Consider the following 20,730-nt stretch of genomic DNA (forward strand, 5'->3'; position numbering starts at 1 on the left):
GATGCAGACAAGGGCCATCACTATTTAAGCCACCTCTGTAATTTGGTAGCTTTAAGTAGCACTGAACGCACCACACATTTAGTAGATCACTGGTTTTTTTAAGCATGTCACCACTTATAAGAATATTTAACATTTACAAAAATTAGCACTTCTGAAAAGAGAAGGATCTGAAGCTACATGATGTTGTTTGTGTGGGAGAAGATTGGCTTGGCCCAAACCAGAGACTGACATGCACTTTTGAATACATCTGTGACTTGTCTGCCTGTTTGCTCACCTAATTTCCTTCCATCATAGCATTTTTTTCCTTGACAGACAAGTTGCTGCCTGGATAATTACCTGACTGGATAGCTGATTGATAGAATGATGTGCTTGCTAGTTTGACGTTTTGCCTAAATAGCATAATGACTGACTGACTTATAGACAGATATTAAAATGCTGACTGGATCATTGCCTGCTTGGAGACTACATCTAGAAGTGCACTCTGTCAGTCCTCCAACCAAACATCCACAATCAGTGGTGCAGCGAGTAGAGAAACAGATGGTTAGGCTGGCTAAATTGGGAGCCGTCTAAATCCATATTGTTATATGAACAGCCTGAAAGTCAGCAGAGATAAAATTCAGCTATGGCAACTCCTTACATCAGTTTTATTGATTGTCCTGCCATAGTGATCATGATCTGACACTTTAGTCGCAATTCTGTCTTCCCAATTTATAATTTCTTTGTAACTGGTCACTACATTCTAAAGCCCATGTCAAGAGAACAATTGCAATTAATGAGAGGTCATTATATCTAACAGAGCATATTTCCATAAAATATAATCACTAAACCATTCATTAGTCTTAAGTTCTGAACTGAGATGAAAAAGGCACAGTGATTCTGATGGATTGCAATTAGGTATGCTTCGTTCCATGAGAACAATACACCTCGTATGCCAGGATGAATAGCAATTCAATTATGTCAATTTAGGAAGTACAATTACTTCGGGAAGATAACGGGACATACTTCAAAATCCAATGTGTTTTGATGAAGGGGGAAAAAGCCTTCAGAAGGAGTTTGTTAATTAGTTCATTATTCAACAAAACAGGATTTAATTAAACATGTCATGATATGCACTCTGTACTTGAACACATATAGCAGCCTCTCAAGGAGCAAGATGCAGAGCTAGAAGATTATTGCAAGAAACTTTTCACAACTTGCTGACCTTTTTGAGGGAGGAGGAACTTTCAGATGGTAGAACTGGAGTGTGTATGTGTGTGTTAAGCTGTATGTTCAATAAAATTCTTTTTAAAGAGACTGAGATTGGTGTAAGGAAGCACACTACGCTGTAGATAAACAGAAAGAAAAACAGATGAGAGAAGATTTGAAGATATCCTCTCTTGTGCATCTGTCCTTCAGCACCATGGACAGCGCTGACATCTGACTTGGTTCTATTTTGCCAAAGAAAAACACAATAAGAATTCAAAGTCACTGCTGACAAACTTGCACACCATACTCCACAGCCCCTCTTACGGTGCCTGTGATTAGTCAAAAAAAAAGTGCATTGTCTAAACTCGTTTCTGGCCGCATCACATTGCTTCTATAAATACATGATTTCTCCCACGTGAGATGGACCCACTGTACTTCATGTGCCTCACAATGCAGTATCTATGGTAACCACTTACAGTAGAAGAAACTCAGCATGTGTGGTGTAATGTGGATGCGTGTTTGGAGATAGCATGAACTAAATGTGCTTAAGAACGGTGAACAATTTTAGGTCAGTGCTTCTAAAAGTAATTTTTGGATGACTTTAGGGTTAACGTCAGGATCAAGTTTTGTTAAGTGACTGATATGTTTCAGTACATGGTGGTATATAGGAGTTGGAATTTGTATTTCAAAGTGCTATTTAGAGTTTAAGATTGGGTTGTTGTAGGGGGACTATTGTTAGAGGTTATAAAATCATTTTGTGTATCTGAATTTTGTTTTTCCGCTCGTCTGTAGGTTAATGGCTAGAAATATACAGTTAGTGCTTGCGAGTGTTCCTCCATCAATAATGCCGTTGCATAACACCTACATTAAATTCAGTCTTTGAAATCTTTGGGACTCGGCCTGGTTATATCTTTTTTTTCCCGTCATCCCCCATAGTCACACATCCATAACAGCGCACACAAAGCAGTAGTTCTTTAAAATCTCTGCTCCTTACACATGATGTGCTGCACCAGTTCCCGCGGTTTTCAACATTAGGAAGAAATTTCCATTGCAGTTTCCATGGAGACCAAACCATATCATAGTATGATAAAATGTTGATTTGGAGAAAACAGTTGTCCTCGCTGCCTCAGTTGACCTCTTGCCTGACTACAGCCAAAAGATTCACAATGAACTATGCTGGATGGCTGCCAACTTCCTGCTGTAAGGAGAGTGGAAATAAAAGTGGTGCAACAAAACAGAAAGCCACAGAATACATAATAGAAAATAATAATATTTATATATATATGATGTGAAAGTTAAATGTTTTGCTCTGTAGATGCTGGTTTGATTATGAAACAGAAATTATTTGATTGCTGACATTCCGAAATCTTGTCATGCGTATGGTATTCCTTCTTTAGCATATGCAAGAATAAAGAGTTGATATTCAGTCTCCATGGGAAGAAAAAACAGTCAATGTCAAGTTAAAGTCAGTGTGCCTGCAGAGGCAGTGCCTTCCTAAATCTGCAAACTGAGTTGATTAAACTTGATTGAATCAAAATTATTTGAAGAAAAAATGCAGACAAAATACAAATGATGGCATTTTGATGGTGTATTGAGAATCTTTCTCATACTTTTTTTTTATCACTGGACTGCTTGTTAAGTTTGTCCTTGAAATTGAAAAAAAAATGAGTCCAACTTTTTTCTTTATATATATATATATATATATATATATATATGTTTTAAAAAGATTTGGGATTAGATTTAGTTTTGTGCCATCAACATATAATTTGCTATACAAAAGTAAGGCTCCCTTATTTTTGTAGCTGAGATCACATGTTAAAAGTAAAGTGCCCCTTTAAAGTGCATCAAGTATAAGCCTCACTGTGTAACCGTAGCTCTTGATCTTTGTAATCTGCAGGTGGCATGGTGGAACGGCGACACAGGAAGCCAACTACATCGCTATCATCCTGTGTCGCAGTCTAAATCATCACTTTTGATGCCAAGACACCAAACGTGAGGTTTCTGGCAGAGGCCTCCAAATAATCTTCCTACCCTTCCCTCCTTCCATCACTCCCTTCATCTTTCCACCCATCCAACTGTGGCTAAAGCTGACACTCACCCTGGACTCCTGTCTGCAGTTCTGGCAGCAATGACCGACGTCTGTTGGGGCCAGAGTTAAATACTGAGACAGAAATGAAGAGAAAGAAAGTGTGGAGGTGAAAATGGAATTGGCCAACTATCTGGTGTTTTGGTGTTAGCCAGGCAGGTAAGGACACCATAACCTTGAAAATGTAGCAGGTGGTGCTTCCTCTGGTAGTGAAGCTAGTTAAGGCAAGCTAATGAAGCATAAAGGTTGGGTGATGGACTTCATTTTATTTATTCATTTATTTATTTATTTCCATCTACATGGTAAAAGTCAATACCACCATCCTCACAATTTGTTTGGTGCAAGCGCATTGTCAGTAGTAGCCCTGTTCAGGACGCAGGAGAGCTCAAAGCAGTGCTGATGGGCAGTTTTTAACTGTAATGGATGGAGTGCAGCCAATATAGGATTTTGAATCTATTAGATCTGGTGAAACATTCATGAACATAAATGTTGGTGAAGTGCAAGAGAGGACCGTCATATTTTCATGTATTCATTATTCAGAGGATCAATAAGTGTGTTTCTATTTCATTCATTCCTGATGCAAAATCCTCAATATGCCATTTAAAGAATATGCAATTGAAAGAAAATACAAAATGTCTTGTACATTAGAACAGGAATTGTTTCTTTTCTTTTTCTTTAGTTGTCAAATCATGGAATCCTAAATGAATGCAGGAAGTTAAAAAAGTTTTGATCTAATATATATTAAGAAGCACTCATCACTCTAGTCCACTATCCTTCCTTTGCACAAGTCCAAATGATCTCAGTCTTGTCTCTCTTAACTTTGTCTCTAAACCACTCAACCTCTATAGTCCACCTCCTGGTCAGTCACACTGAAAATCAGAGCATCTTTAATTTTGCTGCTTGCTATCCTTCTGTCACCAATCACCGGTGACAGTTGTCTCCATCTACTTCACCCTGCCGGTACTCTCTTCTTCACCTTTCTTGTCCACTGTCCATTGCTTTGAATGGATGCAATAATGTGCTTTATATTACACAAGCTACTTACATCAATAGCATGACTGATGATTAGTAAACAAAACATTTTTCTAACTTGGAAGTAACCATTTACAAAAGTTAGATTACAGATTAATAAACCCTTTATTATTATTGATTTGTTTTAAAATAGTACCTTTCTTCCTCTGTTTAGGAAGTGTTTGGGACATCGTCAGTAGAAGGTTGTAAATGGTCTCCACCTCTTTGTCTGTAGTATATATTGACTTTTTAGGATTCACCTGGGAGAGTTTCAATGTGTGGGAACTCATTTCAGAACCTTTAAGTATGAAGAGGTTGTTAATGGAGGCAGATTTAAGTACTGCACTGCTACTTTATGCTAATTTATACCTTTTGTTTTCATTTTAAAGGCCACTAAATAACACTTTGCAGCCTGGAGGTGAATGTCCTCTCTGCAAAACTTTCACTTGCGAGAGAGAATTTTTACCTCGTAAGCTTTGTTTTGCCTGAGAAGCAGCTGTTGCTTAGACAGAGAATCTGACTATTTCCTTCACTACTGCACCACGTAAGCTTTTTTTTCCCCAATGTCTAGCTATCAATAACTTTATCTGGGTCAACTATGCTTACACTACACACTGGTGATCGTCTTTTTATGAAGTTTTTTTTTTTTTTAAGTTTTAATTATTTTATTTTAAATTGAACTTAAGTTAACAAGTCAGATCAACACAACAGATTCAGGTTACACACAACACACAATAAGTGAGCCATAACTTAAATAAACTTAAATATTTAAATAACTTCTATAATTTAAAGATGATGGAAAAATATACCACTGTCACCACAGCAGAAAGCTGATTGAGAATATTTTAAAAAATTGCATTACCTCAAGTACATCTCAAATACCCTTTTTACAATTAAATTGACCCAAACACTAAAATAAATAAAAAATACAAATAATATTTTCAAAAAGCCCTCCATATAAACAATCAATGGTTGTTTGCACCATGCCTCAAAAAATGAAATAAAATAAAATAATTACTGAAATAGTAAAGAAGGGTTTCTGGGTACTTAGCAACATGCACAACTTTCAACTGAGAGGCTGAGCTTTAGAGTCATTTTTTGAGTCATTTTTTTACATTTAGAGTCAATCGATGTTTACTTTCATTTTCATTTGCTGTTTGCCCAGATTTAGCCATTAAAACTAGGCTACTTGTCAGGATTAGGACCAGATTATAGTTTGGGATAAAACAGAACCTTTTACAAGGATAAACACATGTTAGAAAGCTCCATTTTCTGGGTTACCAGGGTGATGAGTTTTGCCCCATATAACAGCGACACAGCCAGCGCATATTTTACATGCATTTACCACTAGAGGTCGTTCAATTTTAAAAACATATAAGCTGCTTGCACAAACAACCTATTGGGTTGTACTTTACGCAAGGACAGTCTCGCATTGACATAATTTAACAGTGCCTTCCCAAGTCCTGTAATGGAGCTCTCCTGCTGAGTTAAGGAGCTCTAATCAGCGGTGTCAATGCTGTAATTGCAGTTCGCATAAAAGCGAAATACAGAGAGGTGTTTTAATTACAGGGAAAGGCAGAGTGCAATTTCCCCCTGCCTGACAAATTGTGTTTGATTATATTATAAATGTGATGTACGTTAACTGTTGGGTCCTATGTTGTTTGGTAATTTTAGATCCGACAGTCAATCCAACTTTATGACACAGGGACATGGTGAGAGAGAGAGAGAGAGAGAGACAGAGAGAGAGAGAGGATGAAATGACAGCACTTTATTTTGGCCATGAGCTTTGGCATGCTGCTGGTCCATCTCTGTCCATCTGGATGGATATCAGACAGTCACTCCATGGGAAGCCTTACCTGCTGAGTACATACCAGGTGCAAACTCCACAGTAAGACAACAACCAGTAGAGGTTTATTAGGTACTGCACAGTAATCAATCTTCTTCTCTTACCACCTTCCCACAGCATATGCGTGATAAATAAATACAAGTAAACTGCTTTGGTTTGATTGTTTTGTTAATATTTGTTTAGGTTTTATAAAAGCTTTGACAAAATTTTAATGTGTGACAATTCATTAATAAGATAAATGGTGAGTTGAGATGACACTATAGGTACAACAGTTAACACAGACGAGCTCCGCATCGTAATGAATTTGCTATGAAGTTAAAAGTATCGATAAATGACATTTTTTTTAAAAAGATCCAGTATCTTTGAACATTACATTTACGTATCTGTGACATATGTGGAAAATATGTTTCCTATCTATAGTCACAATGTGTCACTTTCAATTTGTGGCCAAAAAGCTGATCGCCCTTCAGTTAAATATGTTTGTATATGTGTGAAGATCAAACTATTAGAATACTGAATGTAGTGCCCATCTAAACAGTCAGTGTTTGACATCCTCTGCCATTATTTGAGTTTTCCGTCATGTTCAAAAACTAAGTCAACGTTATGGCAGATGATTAACTGAGATCTGCTATCTGTGTGCTCAGGCACAGAATGCTCTCTCTCTCTCTCACACACACACACACACACACACACACACACGCACGCACACACACAGAGCGAGATCACAAGCCTCTTCCCTGAATACTTCCATCATATTGCCAAGATCCCAGCAAACAAACCCATGTTTACTGACATGAAACAACACAAATGCTTCTTTGAAAACATTGCGGACATCCTTTTTTTATTCCTCAGCACAGGGCAGCCCGAGTATAGCTTTGGAAGAAGTGTTTTACTGGGACGCTCAGAAAGGCAGTCATTACATTCCTCTTAGTGCAAAGATGCAGAAAGACAGAGAGAGTAAGTGGAAGCATGAGAGCCCATTTGAGGATGTTTAACAATTGGCCAAACCAGGCATTAAGAACAGCATAGCAGGTCAAAATATTTAATTGCTTTCCTCAGTGGCAGATTCAAGGTAATGTCTGAATCTACACACTGAGATTTAAGGGCTAGAATACAGCATGATGTTTTTATACACACAGTATTATAACTTGTGTAGAATTGTATAATTCCTCCATCTGTTTATCTTCGAATGAGTATTGGTGAGTCAAAGATATGTCATAGTCTTCAAACCAACATACTTTTATAAACTGTTTTGTTTATACAACCAAGTGTGATTAATTATGTGAGCTACTGCTACTTTCATATAAGACATGCTGGCAGGATTAAATTAAATAAGTAGACACAAGCACGCAATATTCACGTTAAAGCCCGACTAACTTTGGAAATACATCATGATTTACAGGAAATCATGTAAGAGAATGAGGAAGAAACGTGATTTAAGTGACACTGATGGCTATTAATGCCAAATGTACTTGGCCAGGCCTGTAATTCAGAAGCTGCTGATATACTGGGATTTTCCCACAAAACCATCTGTAGGATCTGCAGAGAATAGCCCAAAAAAGGCAAAACATTCAGTAAGTGCCAGTTCTCTTTATAAAATTGCTTTGTTAATGCCTGAGATAAGAAGAGAATGGTCCGACTGCTTTGAGCTGACAGGAAGGCAACAGTAACTCAAGTAACCATTTGTTACACCCAACGTATGCAGAAGCCCATTTCTGAATGCACAAAAATACCAACTAATATAGTCAACGAAAAGCATATGATTTGTGCTCTTGTTCATTTGGATTTTTATCAGCAAGTGACCAAGTATAACATTTCACAAAAGTCTTGACCCATTTCTTTAGATTTTGTTTCCAAGGAGACAGACTTTCTGATGCTGTAATTCAACAAGTAGTCTTGGGGATCTTGATTAATGTGTTTATGAATGCAGAAAAGTACAGTCAAATTTTGACCTGTCATGCAACACCATCTGGAATGCATCCAATTAGTACTGCCAATGCAGTAAAAGCATACCTGGATGGCAAAACAAAACACACACACAATGGAACACTATCAGTCATTGAATGAGCACCACAGAGTCTAGACATCAAAATTACTGAAGAACTGTGGGATCATCTTGAGAGAGAAATGAAGAAAAGGTACCCTACATCTAAAGACATTATTTGAGTCTCCTTCAGGAAGTCTGGAGAACAATTCCTGAAAACTAGATGAAGAAATGACAATAAAGGTTCCTTAAGAGATAAAGAGTTCAGATTGCCATACCAAACACTGACTTTCAAGCTTGTTAAATGCGTAAAAACTCTTTGCTTTATAAACTCTTTTTCCATGTATGTCTGCATGTTTCGATAAATTTCTTCACCTATTTCCTATTTTCCCAACAAAATATAAAGATATGTGGGGTGGCTCAATACTTTTGCATGTCACAGTATTGAAAGGATAGCTCATTAAACTAAAACTGTATTTCCATGTGTTCATCTTGAGTTTCCAAGTCCCTAAATTTCGTCCTTTTTTGTCTATAGTTATAGCTGGGCTTTGTGCCAGAAATAATTTTAACAAGACCAAATAAATACCTTACAACTATAGCAGATTTGAAGCACAATTAAACTTATCTACTGTGGCTTCCAGTTGGCAAAAATCGGGACAAAGTCATTAAAGCACCATAAAAATAATTTGAGTTTGAATGAATTCAGCCAAAATCATGGTGGTAAACATTCTTACAGGTGAGCATTTAAAGTGGAATGTCAACTGTTAACTACCTAAGAGGAGTGATATATGAGTTTTCAAGGCTTTATGAGGACCAAAGCATCTGTGCATGTGTTTCAGTGTAAAACTGTACAAAGACTTATTAGTAAAACAGGCCAAAAGCCCATCATGCTGATGTGCAAAACTTCAAACTTGTTCAGGCTTTTTTTAAAGATAGGATTTGTGCATTTGTGTGCAAAAGATCATTTGCGAATGGCCAGTGTTCATTAAAGACTTTTGAAATGATTGTACCTCCCTGTAGTGAAACGCAAGATACTTCATAACTTACAGCTATAAAAAATGTTTGGTTTTGATGTATAGGGTTGTATAAAATTAACGAAAAATAAATAATAAATCTGCCAACCTAATGTTTGTCTCTTAACGTGTCATATCAGCCCCCTGTAGATAAAGTTTCAATGTGTGCAATGGGGCTTCAAATATATCCTGATTATTATTCGGTTTACTTAGACTTTAAGTTAAATGTACTTTGGGTTTTGTTTTCAGATTTTTGCACAGTTTTTGGTTACAGAAACGCCATCAGGTCGAATAAGGTGCAAAAATTCCACTTGTTGTCTTGATAATACAGGGATTCTATTGATTTATGTGAATAAATCACAGTAATGAATAGAAGTCTCAATATGAAGAGAGTTTTAGGTGTGCTTTGAATTGAAGAGAAAATTCAGCAGCTTCCTGGCAGGATCCCCCCCCCCCCACACACACACACACAGCTGTGAATCGCTACTGGACTCCTACACGGGGCTCACTGCCTTTTACATCCGCCTCTGATCCCACCATATCCATGACGCTTCGTGTCCGAGTTTACACAGCGGCGCACATCCTGCTTACCGGTGCGTGGAGCCACCAGCGTGCACGGCTGTGTGAGACGCGCAGAGTGCAAGCTTCAGCGCATAGTGCTCTCCTCCATGAAACCCGCTTCCAACCTCGAGGCACTGCGCTGGCAAGGCGCTTCCCAGAATGTAAAGCCAAGCTGCTGTTTTTGTCAGAGGCCTCAGTGCGTTGAGGTCGATGTGTGAGCAACTGCTGGTTTAGACACGATATAGAGGAGAGAGAGAGAGAGAGAGAGAGAGAGTGAGAGCTCCATGGACAATGTCAAGGGGAGCGGCTGACTGAATTCACTGGTTTAAGCATCATGGACAGAGAGGCTTTTTTTCTCTCTTTCTCTGGGCGTTGAGCAAACGGCGGACCTGTTGTGTACCCCAGCTGCAGGAAAAGTTTTGTCTCCTGGTTTGGACAAACAATGTCACTGATGTATACTCATATCTGATAATATTTGCCTATGTCAATTATCTTTGTTTTAAGGACGTATCATGCATATCCTTTCCTCTTTACTGGGCCAACGCTTAGGTCTGTGACCAATTCCAGAATCTATAAACCTAGATTTTAGTTAAATGCTTCACCACAGTGCTGCTGTTTCACAAACAAAGATGCTAAATTTAGAATATGAACTGTGCCGTGCAGACTTCAACTGAGAGCTGCCGAGTTACTCTGCAGGAGCAAAGAGATTTAGTGCCTTCAGTGGCTTGCTCGGGGACTGACGAGTTGGCTAACTGATGTCCAGAAAAAAAGCTAGTGGAAAGACACAACCACACCCACAATTTTCAGTAACCTCAGGAGTGTCGAACTATCGCTTTTTCTATCATAGTTGTCGCTTTTTAAACAACCGCTCAACGTGTAAAAAATCAAAACACACGCCCAAGCATTCTCTCTCTCTCACGCATATCCAAAACAAAACAAAACAAAAAAAGGAAAGAAACGGGGAGACCCCCATATGCCCCTGAGCAACCTAAAGTCTTGATTCTCCTTTAAATTTTCTCCTAGATTTGCCAGTACCATCAGCGGCAGCGGTGCTGCCTCTCGGTGTTGTGGTCGGGAGTACGCATGCGCCCGGCATTGGAATTACTGCGCTGGCAAGAATAAGTTAGACCTCGTCTTTCCTAAAAGAGCGAAAAAACACAGAGTTTAAATATGGTAGTGTTCAGAAGACGAAGAATGATGTGTTTTATCGTCTGCTTGCTCCCCGTCATTGTGGCCATGGTGTGCGCTCAAAGGTAAGGGACGGAGGATGCTCTACTCGTTTTACTAAGTGTATTACAGACGGCATGGAAAATACTTAGGCACTTCTGTTTTAAGAATACATCCTGTTTAAATCTGATTTTGTCTCTTTCTGTGTTTTCTTCGTCCATAGTGCCAGTGTCAGTGACCCTAGCAATATGTCTTTGGTCAAAGAAACGGTGGACAGACTGTTAAAAGGTTATGATATACGATTGAGGCCAGATTTCGGAGGTAAATGTACTTCTATTTTCCGATACTAGGCAGCGCGTTGTCAGCCTGTGAAATATTACAGTTAATGTGTCAACTGGGCAGTTTTAAGCAAGTAAGGACAGGGGAAAGATATCAGCTTTAGAATGACAGTATGGTGTAGATAAAATACGACTAACGCCAGAACACATGTGGATGATAAATTGCACCAGCACATTTATTTGAATGACGAGTCACCAGAGTTGGGGAAAAAACAGTATCTGCCCATTTTTCTTAATATCAACGTCCAACTCGGGCGTTTATTGTCACGGAAATACGTTAGAACTATCTGAGCTAAAGTCAGCAACTTTTAGAGGTAATACCAATACTTTCACTGCTGGCCAACGCATCTAATCCCACCCGAAATGAACACTGTAAACTATTATTCAGCTGACAAAAGCTAAATTCACAACTGTGTGCTTCCTAGTCACGTACTCATTATTAACCGATATGTCAGCGAATCACTCGGGCTACATCTGATGTGCAGTGTCTTCTTTTTTGTGTGTGCTTGTTTTCATCTGCCCAGGTCCTCCGGTTGGAGTGGGAATGAATATAGATATAGCCAGCATAGACATGGTATCAGAAGTCAACATGGTAAGTAGGCCACCTCTACTTTTGGGACAGTGTGTGACGATCTTGTACTAGTGATAACTGTTATGCTTAAGCCTATGGTGGGAGATGCCCACCATAGGCTGTGTGAACGTGCCAGATCAATGCCTTGTGAGTCTGAGACTTCAAAGCCACTGATTATTGTGTGTCATGACACGAATTAAACCTCTCTGGAGCTTTTAAATTGACTGGAATAGATGGACGATTGGTTTTTGGTCTTTTAAGCTGATTGCAGCCTCATTTTCTGAGCAAAGAGGCTGCACAGCCAAGCATCACTAACCTAACACAATCAATTGTTTTAGGGAATAAAGTTCAATCTGCATACATGGCACGCACCTGCAGTGTACTTCCATCTATCTTGAGGGAAGTTTTGATATTAACAAAAGTCTCAACGCTGACAAGATTTTGTGAAACATCGTTTTTGACGAGTCTGTCAATGCTGGGATTTTCCTAGTAATAGTGACAGTGGAGGAACTTCAGCAGCTGTAGCTATGAGAGGTGATTAAGTTTCATACAAGTGCGCCTCCTAGTGACGATATTACAGAACATCACCTCGGTTTTGAGAGAAACAGAGGCATGTATTTTATCATACTGGAAGGTCAGCTTGACACTTATAATACACCAAGCAAAGGGGAGCAAAAATGATATTTATGATGTTATGCATTAGCTTTTGATAGGTGCATTGTCACGCCTACATTTTTTTAAAAACTTCTTTTCTTTTAATGTTTTACTTCATCAGTGGGAGCTGGCACATTAGTATTTACAACTTTTACATGAAATGTGTAGCTGTGTCCTGCTGCAGCAGTTGTTTTGGTGTTGCTATCTGTGATATGTTGCATATGTTTCACTCTAGGAAATTGTGGGCTGCAGCACTCAAACACTGTTGCTTGTGTTGTTATCTTTGTGCCTCTGTTGATTTGCAAGAGTGAGAAAACAGATGATAATATGTCTATTTGCATGTATTTGAGGACTTGCACAATCAGTCACACACATACACGCACATACACAGGTACGCACACACGTGCATACACAATGCCAGTCTTCGGAGCCTAGCACTCCGTGTGAAGAATGTTGAAAGCTGCCTTACATAGAGGTTGTTCATGTATATGTACTTGTTAAAAAGAGTGTAGGTTCAGTACTGTACTGTAAGTGCTAAAATAAGATGTATTTTCAAGTATCAAATGCATTCATGATGTTCTTTCCATCCCCATCCAGATTAATTATAGAATAACTAAGCATGCGAACATGTTTATGCAATTTATGGATGCAGGCTGGTTAGGAAAAAAGAACAGCATACCATGTGTTACGTTATGCTGTCTATGGGCTCTGAGTATCAGCTTCATTGGACCTTAGCATTAATTCTACAATTCTCTAAAACTCTGTTGGAGACTGGCACACCAATATTCCCAAAAACAGTTGGTGTTCTGATGTTGGTGGGGGAAAACACATTTGATATAAATATCACATAGGTATTCACCTGGGTGCCGTGGGGGGCCATCACATGTGATTCACATTATTTTCAAACTCATCAAACCGTGTTGGGACCCTCATGCCCTATGGATGGGGAAATTGTCATCAAGGATGACACGATAGAAATGTTTCATCGTAGCATAAAAGTTATTATTAGAACAACTTTATACTTTTCTCCTATTTTGATCAAGTCTACCCAAATGGCAGGGTTCAGGTTCCCACAGCATAACAGGTCATTACATCACCTCATTATACAGTAGGGGTCGAGCATCATGGTTTTTCATTTAATTTGTGGCCTATCTGTATATTTTCTCAGAAAATGCACAACAGCATGAACTTATTATTAAATGACAATAATGCTAGAAAGTAAATAATGATATTTATGTTATTTAGACAGCATGGAGCAGTGCGGGAAGCAAAAGTGAATCAGGAAACTGTAATAGATTATGAGCTAGATACCATGGTGTGCCAAAACTGTTTTTGCTAATACTTTCAACTCCCAACAACATTTAGAGAAAAAAAAAACTGACCTAACCTGACATCATTATTCTTGCCTACAAGCACACCATGGCTGGGATTTATATTCATGCACCCCCACATGGACAAACAACAAAAAAAATCCCACTCTCCATCTAAACACAAAAAAGCTGCTTCTTTTGATCATGTGAAGCCTTTGTTAGGTTTGGCCTACTAAACACCCTCTAATGTGAAAGCAGAGTCATTACCACCTGACCCACTGGAGTCTCATAAAAAGAAGAGGCCACATGTGTGTGTAATGGTCTCAGCATCTTTGATCTCTTGTCTTCCTCTAAATGTAGCCACTTTTCAGGATAGCAGCTGGTGTAGAAGCACTTTCCTTTCTTCCATTTCCTCTACCCCATCTGGCTCTCTGTCTGCCACTTATTTCAGTGCAGGGATAGAACCTCCCTGTGTACTTTCTTTATTGAACGGAAAAGGGTTGAGGGTCGAGGATAATGGAGAGATGTCACAGAGGAATGCATCCAGCAGAGCTGCATTTATCTTTATGGTAGAATAGAACATCCATGTTTTGGTATGTATATGTCAATTGAATCTGCTAGACTGGCATTACTCTATGTTGGAGGCCTCACATCTGAAGCAGAGACACCAGGTGATGACATACGATTTTGTTGACATTTTGCAAAAGACCTTTTAAAATAAATACATCTTTTGCAGCATTTGTCTTCAGTGTCATAGATCCATTTGCATCAAACTCACTTTAGATGAGTTCTCAAACTAAATGAGCCTTTAAGCATGAGTTGCCGTCTCTGGTATTTATCACATAAGCAAGTTTTATGTTTAAATGCACAAGTTGGATTTAAGCTTGGTGTAGGGCCTTATTGTAAAACTCTAACCCGCCTTTTAACAGCTGACTGTGAAAATCAAACTGCCACAAGAAACACATTTAAATGTGATTTATGAGGGGTTTTAATATTAAAACTGTACATGCATATCTTCACTTATTATTGTGCCATGTAGAAAACTATATTGCATGGTTTTTTTTTTAGGATTGCGGCTTGACAATGAGGAGGATGTGGCTAGTGAAAGGTCACTTGTTCCTGTGTTTTGGACCCAGTGTCACAATCTTTGGCTTGGGACTTTGGATATGATTGTCTAAGACCTAGGGGTCACATTTTTCACTTTTCACTATGTGACATAAAGGGACAGAGAGAGAGAGTGACAGAGATAGATAGGAGAAAGAGCTCTGACATTAACAAGCTACCATGTGGAGAGCCAGCAGCGGTGCTGGTGTTGGAGGGAAGGTCATGTACCTAGTGCTGCAGAGGGTTCATTCTGCGTGACTCAGAGGTGGACATACAGAGAGGGACGCACACTCGGAATACCAATGACATGTTAGACATTCAACCTAAGGCAAGTGGCTTGCAAGCCTTGATTCATGTCGTGGTCAAAATAAAAAATAGAAAAAATAGTGGAAATTAAGTGGGAATATAGAGGCATTAGTAGATTTCGTCTCCCTTCAATCCTCTCAGTAATTGTCTTCTGCTTCTCTGCTGCTCAAGTCTCAATATTTGCTTTTGGTTTAGCTCCTGAGCACTTGAAGTTTAAGCCAGCAGTTTTCACAGGAGAGAAATATTCCTGTCTGAGGATGAAGAAAAGTTCTTATCCCCTTCCAAAAGGCAGAAATACCATTATTGATGCACATAAAGGTCGAAAGGAGCTTATTGATTGTTGGAGAGGGACTGCAAACTTCAGACCCCCTTCAATTCTGGTACCACCTCTCAGCACGTCTGGTGTAAATGCATGAAGACTGTACTAAAAACTCTACCGCTTATACTATATATCATAAAGATACATTATAATGGATGTTGGCTGAAAGGCAAGAGATTATTGCTTACCACATGATATTAAAAAGGAAGAAAGATTGTGATAGCACTTATGTGGTATTGCACAATATCTCATCCCAGACCTAAGAGCTTTAAAATGATATTAAGCCTGCTTCTATAGATATGTCTAAATCTATGTCACAGCCACCTTCAGTAATCTGGATAGAGCTGTATACCAATGAGCAGATGACGTATGGAGGAATGTTCAGCCGTGTCAGTATTAGTTTAAATAGGTTTCCATGACATGGGTTTGAACACTGAATAACACTTAGTGTAAAATGTCAGTGGGGAAGAAAACATCTGCTTAATCAGATCATAATAAGGTTAAACCAATTGATGGGTGTCATGTAATCTTAGAAAATAATGAGCGCCACTAAATCTATTTTCATTAAAGAATACATCGGCTCTATTGTCTTTTTTTTTGTCAAAGCCCACACACTTTGGCAGGGTTTCACCAAAGCTATACACAGGTTGATTGCTGCAGGCTTTGTCAGTACTCCAATTATCTCCATACTCCTGCTCCATGGTTGTTGCATAGTAACTAATGGGAGCGAAGAAGCAATGTGTGAAGATTCACAAAGTGAAACACCTTTCATTCGTGGAAGGAAATAAAAAGAAATGTGCTAAAACTCAATCAAAATGTGTGAATTTATGAAGACACACCAATGTTTTTTGGTGTGTAAAGTGTCAAATTAAATGTGAAACTATTAAATCATCTTTGCTTGTACATAAATTTGAAACAAGCAATTTAGAAAATATTGGTAATATTTATTTGAGTTGGAAATTTTGCAACTTGATGACATACTTAAAATGACCAAAAAAATTCTTCTTTTTTCAGTGTAACAGTTATTACTATGCCTCTAACTTTGGGAAGGCTATAACTAGTCAAAACGTCTTCATTAAAAGTTACACTTGCTAAAAGCTCATCGAAGTGCCTCGTGTAGTGAAGTGGCTCTTTCTTATCCTCAGTCTGTGAACAGACTGTGAACAGACATGGACATACTTAAAATTTAGAGTATCTTTAATGAGAAGTACAGTGTCTCCCATGCACATGCATACATTGACAAATCCAAAGCCCCCGCTGGTCCTTAGTCATGTCTCATTTCATAAACTGGTGTGTTAACAGACCCTCAGTGAAGTTGTTGGAATAATGCAAGAGACAGAGTCCAGACAAATGCACCCATGGTCACATGCAGGGTTTTTATTTATTTATTTAAGAAAACAAGCTGAGCACAAAAATTGTATTGTTGCGGGCCATAGAACTACTTTATAAGCTAAAAGAGAGTATGGACAGATGCATTCATAAAGGTTTGCATTGTGCATTGCGGTCTGCCACAGTAACTTTTGCTTCCAAAACCTACAACATCTGAAGCATTCTTTAATTTGTAGTATTTAATCAGTCGATTATGAAAGCACTGGAAATTGTTATGGAAATTGTTATGTTGTTTGTGAACAACCTTGATATTTGAATAGAAGAACACATTTGGAAGTAAAAGACCTCCTTCATTGTATATTGATGCTACCATGTTATTTGGTAGGAAAGGCTTATAATTTATTGGTGAATACTTTCAGGTTTATTTACTCTTATTGTAGCAAAGAGTTTAAAAGGGGAAAAAAGGCTGATATGAAGGTCAGTCCAAATAAAAATATTTACACAGTGAGTATTTTAGTGAAATGTGTTTACTCGTACATTTATATTCACAGGGAACATTTTCAACTCCCTCATTATTAAGCTGTGATGCATTTTGAACTGTACTCGTCTAATAAGTTCCACTGACATTCACTTGTCTCTCCCACTGGTTCCAGGTGTAACCTGTTTCCTTGGTGTAGTTTGTTCTTCAAACGGAAACCCTTGTGTCACAGAATATTCTCCACCCTCTCACTCTCTTAATATTTTCGTTCATGGCAGTTTTCATTGTGATACCCTTTTCCACCTGGAAAATTTGGCCATGACTTTCTGCTGTCTAATCAGCATAAAGAGGAAAAACATAAAACGGAAATGGAAATTCTACACTTTGGATAGAAAACAACAAGTAAATATGACATTGTGCAGAGGATGTTGGAGATGAAATTGTGTTTTAGTAATGAAATGGTTAGGCCCTGTTCCTCACTGGAGAAAGATTATAGGTTCTGGGGCATTTCTGTGTGGAGTTAGTACATTCTCCCTCTGCATGTGTGGGTATCCTCCTAGTGCACCAACATTTTTCACAAGTCCAAAGACATGTGTATTAGGTTAATTAGTGATTCTAATTTGGCTGTATAGTTGTGACTGCTCACATTCGCACCTATACCTGTGTCTCTGTCTCTGTGTGGTAGGCTAGCAACCTGTCTTGGGTGTCCCCCACCTCTTTCCTATGTGTGATAGGCTCCAGCTCTGCCTATCATCCTGAATTGGATACATGGTTATGAAAACGGATGGATGGATGCCAGCCTATAGAGTTTTAGTAATTTATTTACAGTTAAGTCATGGGCCACTTGAATCTTGTTTAAAAAAAAAAAGGCATAATTTATGTGGGTGTTTGTGTAGGATTACTTTTTTATGTCGACATTAAAAACACATAACATACAGGTAGGTGTTAGCCGAAGCTATTAGCAGAATATAAATGAGACTGAAGCTAGTAATTGTGTTTCTGCGATAAGGCCATGATATAATAAAGCAGGTAAACAGAAATAAGGTTCGAAATGATCCTCTTCATTAGGGAGATTAAGAAAATGAATGTAAAACTTGATTAGAATAAACATAAATGAGGAATTTCCTCCTTTGATGAGGACTGTACACGATAACGTGACCACCGAGGATGTGCCTCACCAATAAAATACCAATAAGTTTAGTGTAAAAAACACACGTGTCAGAGCCTTAAGACTCTATTTATTGGCTTTAGGAGTACAGTATGTAAACTAAATTGAAATTCTTTAATACATACAAAGCAAGTAATAGACGTTCCATCAGTGTTCACATATTTTGGAAACTAGCTGGAATTATTCATTACTAAACTTCTTTATTTTAAGTATTGATTGTTTTAGAGACAGGACATGGGCATCAAAAAGCACTTGTAATGCAATTTTATTAAATGTTATCCTAAAATGTTTTAGAGTAATAAAAACAAAGATTTCCACTCGTGTTATCTTTTAAAAAAATTGCAAATTTAACAAATTAACATATTTCTTAACTAGACCACTTAACATTCACACAGTGTCTAATAGCAATTAAAAGCAACTAAAGTAGTGCCAAACTGAGTGCCATGACACAAATGCCTAGCAACAACTGTTATAAAGAGAGTGCTGAAGGATCCCAAATCTGGATTGCTGTGTGTAGCCTGAAACTGTAGAGAAGATTGAGTATTTAGTTGCTCAATAAGCAAGCTAACAGTTGGAACCAAAGTCAATCAGATGTAGCAAACACATTTAAAATGCCGTGGGTAGGCAGTAAATCAAAAAGGAGGCTGATGATCATATAAGCAGGTACAGACAAGTGGAACACAGTGAAGGCTGCAGCAACACGGGAATAAGACAACTTAGGCAACCTGGAAAATGCTTTCTATGTGCTATTAATTTCATATAAGGTAGAAAGAGAAGTCATTGTGATCAGTGTCAAGAAGCAACAGGAAAATTCAAGAGCAGTGGCTGGTGGGCATGAAGAAAGAATGACACAGCTGAAAGTGATATTATATTACCGAGAGCACAGGAAATAGTCAGAGGCAGAGGAGGGAGGAGAGAAAGATGGAGCAGCTGTCCCCATGACAAGATTACCACAGGTTTTTGTGCAGTCGAAATCTCTTAAGCCGTGTGTACAAAGATGTCTGACTAAATAGTGACTAAGGAGTTAGCTCGCCATTATTTCTCATCTCACTGCAGGTATCTTTTTAAAATCACACAACTCGTCTTTACAAAACCTGTCCCCAGCCCCGAGTTACGATTCAAAAGTAGTTTTTCGATCAGTGTATTTAATTAGGTGTAGCCAAGTGTTGGAAGGCTTTCACTTGGGCAGTCTCACAATCCCTTTTTGCAGATGATGTGGTTCTGTTGGCTTCATTAGGTGGTGGCCTCCAAGTCTAAGGCCATGGTCCTCAGCTGGAAATAGGTGGAGTGCCCACTCCAGGTCAAGGATGAGTTACTGAAAGAAGGAGTTTAAGTATCTCGGGGTCTTGTTCACAAGTGAAGGGAGCGGGAGATCAACCGAGCAGTGACTGCAATAATGCCGGTATGTCCATCAGTTCGTCATTCTAAAGAGAGAGCTGAATATAAAAGCCAAGCCCTCGATTTAACGGTCAGTCTATGTCCCTACCCTCACCAATGGTCACAAGCTTTGGGTAGCGACTGAAAGAAAAAGTTCACAGATACAAGCAGCGGAAATGAGCTTTCGCCGAAGGAAGCCTAGCTTTTCCCTTAGAGATAGGGTGAAGAGTTTGGCCATCCGGGAGGGGCTCAGAGTACTACTCCTACAAATCGAAAGGAGCCAGTTGAGGTGATTCGGGCATCTGATGAGGATGCCTCATGGGCGCCTACTGGGTGAGGTGTTCCGGGCATGTCCCACCGGCAGGAGGCCATGGGGCAGACCCAGGACACGCTGGAGAGATTATATCGCTCGGCTGGCCTGAGTACACCTTCGTGTTCCCACGGACAAACTGGAGGTGGTGGTTATCCGCTTAGGCTCCTGCCCCGTGACCCAGATAGGTGGAAGAAAATGTATGAATGGATGGATGGCTGGCTGGTATTTAATTAGGCTCAAAGTTTAGGCACAGTTCACAGCCTTGCTATACTTAGCCTCTCACTTTTCATCCTGTTCCATCATAAGGTTAAAACTTTTGAACCTTATGCTGTTAAAAGGTTTCTGTGCTGGGTTGAATGCAAGCTAAACAGCAAAGATGGATATATTTACTTCCAGAATACCATTTTCTTACTGCACTTTGCCTCTCTGCACTCTTTCCTGTTAAGGAAACTGGATAGGCAGAACAAAGAAAGGAACATATGGAGATTAACACTTTTGCAAATGCAAAAAACAAACACACAAAAACTTTTCAAAATATTAAAAGGTGGGTGTCTTAACTATACTATAAACTCCATGGGTACACTTAATTGTGCATGGAGGAATCCTTTAA

At 38.8% G+C, this 20,730-nt stretch overlaps 1 protein-coding gene across 1 annotated transcript in view; it reads left to right on the forward strand.

The window, feature by feature from the left end:
- Positions 1 to 10,041: 10,041 nt before the first annotated feature.
- gabrb2b (gamma-aminobutyric acid type A receptor subunit beta2b) overlaps positions 10,042 to 20,730 on the forward strand; it is a 62,339-nt gene continuing 51,650 nt past the window's right edge. The window contains exons 1-3 of the mRNA XM_005452554.4: positions 10,042 to 10,939; positions 11,077 to 11,174; positions 11,716 to 11,783. Of these exons, the coding sequence (XP_005452611.1) occupies positions 10,857 to 10,939; positions 11,077 to 11,174; positions 11,716 to 11,783 (249 nt within the window). The 5' untranslated portion in view covers positions 10,042 to 10,856. The remainder of the gene's footprint in view (positions 10,940 to 11,076; positions 11,175 to 11,715; positions 11,784 to 20,730) is intronic.

The sequence above is a fragment of the Oreochromis niloticus genome, linkage group LG10, assembly GCF_001858045.2.
Source record: "Oreochromis niloticus isolate F11D_XX linkage group LG10, O_niloticus_UMD_NMBU, whole genome shotgun sequence".
In the NCBI taxonomy this organism is placed as follows: Eukaryota; Metazoa; Chordata; class Actinopteri; order Cichliformes; family Cichlidae; genus Oreochromis; species Oreochromis niloticus.